Below are 6,160 nucleotides of genomic sequence, written 5' to 3'. Positions count from 1 at the left end.
ACCCATCCCCGGGGAGCGCCTCCGGCCCCGCCGCTCCCTGCGACGATTGCCAGGTTGATGCTCCCACTCGGCGGCCTCTTTCCGGGACATAACATCCTCACATAAGGAGGCCGCCGCCCCCACACCTCCTCGCTCCCACACATGGCTTTCACCATGCGCGAGAGCGAAAGGTTCCCCGTTCGGCATTCCACCGCCGGGCGAGGACACAGCGCCGCTGGGCCCATGCTCGGCATATTCCCTACGTATGCTGCACCGTGTCCTCGCCCTCCGGGCAGTGGTGGCATCTCGCAGTGGGTTCCTTTCCTATCCGGTGCAGATACCAACCGAAGCACCCGTGCCCGGTCAACACCTGCATCAGCCGAAAGAAGAGTCCACGTCTCCTCCTGTCCGCCACCTCGGACAGACATGGGCGGACAGCCTCGGCCCTTCGGAGCCCGAATCCGGAGGGGTCGGCCGGAATGGCCGACCATTGCTCCATGACCCGGGCTTTGATCTGGAATCTCAAAGCCGCCAGGCCCCTGGCCGATAATCCCTCCCCCTCCTCGCGGAGCTCGCGTACCCTCCAACAGAGAGTGCACCGCTCTGATGCGAGGAGCTTCACGGGGGGGGGGAGCCGGCCAGAGTGATTGCCGCCATGTATGAGGCGGTGCGGTACCCCCGAATCGCTCTCAGTATCACCGGCCGCATCGCCTGGTGCATTAGGCGAATGCTGCGGCCGGAGGTCATGAGCTGGGGCGCCAAATGCGCTTTGAAATTCCATCGGCTGTCCAAGGTCAGGCCCAGATACTTGATTGTGGGCCCGACCCGGACGTGGACACCGTCCACCAGGACCCGAGTCTCCAGCGGCACCCTCCGACTGTCGTCATGAAGGAACATGTCTTGCTGAGCGCCACCCTCAGACTCAGGTCCTAAATGGACCCCACCATGGACGCCAGTGCCACCTCCGCTCGGAGGCGGGCCTCCCTCCAGCCATCCCCCTCGGCCACCACTAAAGTGTCATCCACGCAACAGATGACATGGTAGCCATGGGGGAGGGGAGAGTAAAGCACCTTATCGAACATGATGTCCCATAGCAGGGGGTCAAGAACTGATCCCTGTGGGACACCGTGCTCCATAGTGCGCCGGCCCTAGACCCCGCCTCTCCCCGAGTAGGCGAGGTCCCTGCCCCCGAAGTAGGCCGATAGGATTCGCCGGAGGTAGATGGGCACTTCGTGGTATTCGAGGACCCGTCCAATCTCCGGCCAGAGCAGGGTGTTGAACGCATTTGTGATATCCGAGGATACCGCGAGCAATACCCCGCCCTCCTCCTCCACGGCAACACGGACCAGGACGTGCTGGATTGCATCCAGCGTGGATCGTCCGGGCCTGAATTCGTACTGATTGCCGTGGAAGTTCGGCCCCTTCAGGGACAGATGCTGGACGAAGCGGTTGGCAATGATGCGCTCTAGCATCTTGCCCGCCTCGTCCAGCAGGCATATTAGCCTGTAGGCCGACGCATCACCCGGTGCTTTACCCTCCTTCGGGAAGAGAGCCAACTTGGCCCTCCTCCACTCTGGGGGGAAGATTCCCTCCCTGAGGCACCCGTTCATGACTTCCCGCGTGACGGCGGACAAGCTCCCTTCGCCGAGGGCGAGAGCCCAGACGCGACCAGGGATTCCGTCGGTGTCAGAGGCTTTGGCCTTGGCCCCGAGCCGTCTCCCGGTGAACTCCTCCGGAGTGACCTCCAGGTCCTCGTTCCAGTTCCCGTCCCCTAACTCGGAGACGGGGATCTGCGGGGACCCCCTCTCCACCCTCGGGAAAAGGATATCGAGGAGCCCCTCGAGGACCTGGGGCTCTAAGGATTCCGTAGACGGGGGCGCCCACGGACGGATTTTACCAACCGTCCGTTTATACGGACGCCCCCACGAATTCTCATCTAGGGAGCTCACCAGTTGCTCCCAGGCTCTTTTCGGCTATGGCGGCCTTAAGGGCTGCCCTCGCCTGGAGGTAGCCCTCTTTCTCCCTCGCGACTTCCCCGCCGTCTCTCCGGGCCCGGATATATGCCCTTCTGGCATGGACAGAGGCCTCGCGAAGATCAGCGATAGCCTCCGTCCACCAGTAAGTAGCCCGGCGCCGGCGGGATTAGGGCCGGCGCATCGCGGCGTCGCAAACCGACGCCACGATGCGCACCAGCTCCTTATCCCCCTTCTGGGAGCTGAGGTCCCACGCACCTGGCTCCTTAGCCCCCTTCTGGGGGCTGGGGTCCCACACACCTGGCTCCTTATCTAGATACCAGGTGGCCACGAGGGCGGCCACCTGGAACTTGTCCGCATCTAGTTGATTAAGGGCCCATCTTCTGGGTAAGGGAAGATTCCTCTCTCCTTGGCAGCGGTCCAGCACCTGCTGAGGAGAGGGGAGGCGGAGGGACCACGTTATATAACAATGATCTGAGAGCGTCTCTCCCTCCACTTCCACCTCCCACTCCCGGAACATCCGGGCAGCCGAGGGGGAAGCCCACGTCAAATCAATAACTGACTCCCCCCTCAACCGCACGCAGGTGCTGGTCGACTCCCTGTTCATTAACAGGAGGCCGTGTCCCGCCGCCCACGACCACCGTCGGCCACGGCTCCGCCCCAAGGGTCCTCCTGTCGGGAACTACACCCCCACCTCGTGGAGTGGGCGTTAAAGTCACCGACAACCACGACGGGTCGGGGGTGGCACCGTCACATTACCTTCCCGACCCGATCGAGGATCCTCATAATCGGGGCGAGTTCGCTGAAGCCGGCCTTATTTCTGCGGTGGGGGAGATACATCCCCACAGTGATAGGCCCCCAATCAACCGCCACATACGAGGTCCCCGTTGCCCTGAGTACACAGAGCGGGGACCCCGTCACGGGACTGACCACTACGGCCACTAAGCCGCACCGGCTCCCGAACCAGTTTGGACTGCTGGCCGGGATCTAATGCGGCTCAGTGGCCAACCCCAGTCCGGCGCCCAGTTCCACAAGTCTCCGCGCCCAGAGATCTTGGGCCCGGGCGCCGCGATCAAGGTTGGCCTGTAGGACCCGGAGGAGCGTGAAGGCTGAGCCTTTTACGCCTCCTCCGGGCGCCCTACTTCTTCCTCCTCGGAAGAGACGTCTATCGGAGTGAACTGCTCAATCTCCGACTCAGTCTCCCCCGAGGAGGCTTTGAGCGTGGTGACTACTACTATCGCGGGTGCCTCTTCGGAGGCACAGGGAGGCCCTACATTCGCGGTGCCCTTCTCTGGGGGGTATGAGGAGGGACCGCTGGGTAGGAGAGTCGGGAGTGGCGCGCCCTCCGACTCCCCTTCCTTATCTAGGGTTGGTGAGGGTAGGATGTCCATCTCCACCCGCCTTACCTTTTCCTCGATCTCCTTTCCTGATGATGATGCAGCTGCAGCATCCTCATCGCCCTTCTCCATTCCGCGGTCCCTGGGCGCCGCTTTCCTCTTCCCTCTTGGGGGCCTCGGCTCCTGTGGTGGCTGGTCCCCTTCATATGCGAGGTAAGTTTATTTTTCTTTACTCACATTAACAAACTGCATTATAAATATTCCCAGCAAACATCCAGTAACAGTTATATAACTGTTAATTGTAATTTCCCACTCAACAATGTAACTGTTAAGGCCCATCTACAATGGCTACAAGAATAAGGTTTGTGACGTGGCGGCCGTGGAGGCGCCCGTCACAAGGCAAACCCTCGGTCCTTACGCGATATTTGCGGGGGGGAAGGGAAGCCGAATTGCGCCCCCCCCAAAGCAATTAGATCTAAGAATTAAGAGCGTGCAGGTGCGACGGTCTCGCGTCCCCGAGATTTGTGCCCATGGACCTCCCGAGCCGGCCACCCGGACAGGAAGACCAGGGAGGATGCCGAGGACGTCGCTCACTGCCCGGCGCGGCCAGCTCAGGTGATTACGCTCTTTTCTCGTCTCGTCGCAGAAAATTTATCGTTATCCCGCAAAGATTATCGCTGCCGTGTATTATTACAGCTCAGCTCAGGCTACCACGACAACACGGACGAGGCAGCAAGGTACCGTCGAGCACGCTCTCGACGCATGGGTCGCTAGCCGACAACAACGGCTAGACGGACAAAGAGCGAGAGAGAGAGAGCGAGAGACAGAGAGAGAGCGAGCGAGACAGGGCATCCGTTCCGCGGATTGTCAACAGAATTCGCGGAAGGATTCCCGGACGGAAAAAAAGGAACAACAGAAAAACGAGAGACGAGAAGACTCGTTGTTCTCTCTCGAGGAGGATTTGAATTTTTCGCCTCGCGACAAGGGGACAGATTCGCTTTTGGCCTCGAACCGATAAGATTCGACTTACCGCTCGTAAGAGAAAACGCTTTGTGTACCGCTCTAAAAAGAGAATAAGATTTGGTGTTCCGCGTGCGAAGGAGAGAGGAGAGTGGGTGTTCTGACCGCTACCGGAGAGTGGAGGAGTGCCGTGCATTATCGAAGGCCAAGATCCCGGAGAGGACCGAACTGCCGCTGGCCGCGCGACCGGACCGACCGACCCGTCGACCATCGAGGACCACGCCGCCGGGAGGTTCCCGTCACTGTAAGACCGTCCACCTGCCATTTGTTTTCCCGGTGTTCCGTTAAGTGTCGCGTTCCGCAAAAACGCCTTGTATACGAAGAGCGGTATCGACCTCGCGTAGGAGCGACCGGGAAGGAATTCCCGTGTACCGTATCGCGAGAAACGGGAGGTTCTTGTCTCCCGGTAGTATCGAATAAATTGAAGTCTCGCCAAATAGGCCGTGTTGGTTTCTCTTCTTGGTGCGTTCCGCCTCCCGATTTCCGACGAACCCTTCCCGTCTGCCGACTCGAATTAATCCCGAGCTACCGGACCCGACGGATTCGCGCGCCGCGGGTAAACTTCGTGTTGGTGAGTGGTGCAGCCCGCTGCACCTTGCGCCCAACATTCGGTTGGTGCAAGACCGCGGCGCACGGACCGACGGCGGTTTGATGGCGCTTCGAAAGAAGCGTCGCAGGTTCTAAGCGTAAGCAGTAAGAAATAGACCAACCACAATCGATTATTACAAGAATAATCGATTATGGTTGATCCATTTCTTACTGCTTACGCTTACAACCTTATTCTTGCAGCCATTGTAGATGGTCCTTTATATAACACACGTTATGTAACACCCAGACAGCACCGGACATCCAATGGATGTACGTTTCACGTCCAATTTATGTCCGTATGTCCAATTTACGTCCGTGGACATAAATTGGACGTAACAAGGATGTCCTTATTGGACATCGGACCTGTAGGACATCCGATATACGTCCATCGGACGTCCTATGTCCGAAGTTGTGACAAACGTACGTCCTATGGACGTCTTTTGTAAAAAGTGGAAAATATAACGGACGTCCAATGGACATCCGTGTGGTGTCTAGGCAGTTACATTGTTAAATGAGATATTACAACTAACAGTTATATAACTATTATTTTATGTTTGCAAGGTTATTTGTATAAATATTTATTAAATTTTATTTAATAATATTAATATACCATAGGCACATTTTGCGACTGAAATGTGGGAGAAACCACGAATTGACGAAAAGAACAAATTGAAAGATATAGCAATCCCTACAATATTTGACAATAAAAACATTCAAAATATTACAGCTTCTAACAACACAGCCAACAATTTGATTTCTTCGAATGTAAGTTTAATTATATTTTTAATGAAAATATGTGTGCTTTTAAATCGATATTTCACCTTTATCATACTTTGAATATATACGTGTTCCCATTGCAATGTGATTCGCACCGCCATTTTGAGGGGCCTGAGAACATAAACCAATGAAAAGATGTCTATGGGTTGTCCAGACTCTGTATTCTAAGGTCTCTAGCCGAGGCCAAATGCGAAGCGGTCTCTGTACACTCGTGAACTAAAAGGTATGTGCACCGATTTTTTGTTGACTTCGGAACGCGCCCCAACTTGAGGAGAAAGACAACCACTGCTTCATACGTCAGCGCTGTCACTTATTATGAGAGCAGAAGGATGGCATATACAAGTGTCAAATAAGTAGTGACTGTGGCGTAGACACAAATGTCTTGGAGACTTTGAGTTATAATTGAAGAAATGAAGAAAACAAATAGTGATTGTGAAGAAAAGTGGCAAAAGGCTTCATAAAATTTGTAAAACAGTATATTAAAGG

General features: G+C 56.0%; 2 protein-coding genes across 2 annotated transcripts; both read right to left on the bottom strand.

The window, feature by feature from the left end:
• Positions 1-238: 238 nt before the first annotated feature.
• Positions 239-1,115, bottom strand: LOC112588925 (uncharacterized). Its single transcript, XM_025300288.1, has 3 exons — positions 1,060-1,115; positions 656-988; positions 239-560 (listed from the first exon to the last, which is right to left on the bottom strand). The coding sequence occupies exons 1-3, from the start codon at positions 1,113-1,115 to the stop codon at positions 239-241; spliced, it is 711 nt and encodes a 236-aa protein (XP_025156073.1).
• A 12-nt stretch (positions 1,116-1,127) lies between these two features.
• Positions 1,128-1,451, bottom strand: LOC112588924 (uncharacterized). Its single transcript, XM_025300287.1, has one exon. It carries the CDS (start codon positions 1,449-1,451, stop codon positions 1,128-1,130), a length of 324 nt encoding a protein of 107 aa, XP_025156072.1.
• Positions 1,452-6,160: the final 4,709 nt, after the last annotated feature.

The sequence above is a fragment of the Harpegnathos saltator genome, unplaced genomic scaffold (genome assembly GCF_003227715.2).
Source record: "Harpegnathos saltator strain DR-91 unplaced genomic scaffold, Hsal_v8.6 scaffold348, whole genome shotgun sequence".
Taxonomy (NCBI): Eukaryota; Metazoa; Arthropoda; class Insecta; order Hymenoptera; family Formicidae; genus Harpegnathos; species Harpegnathos saltator.
This window is presented reverse-complemented; position numbering and strand designations above follow the sequence as displayed.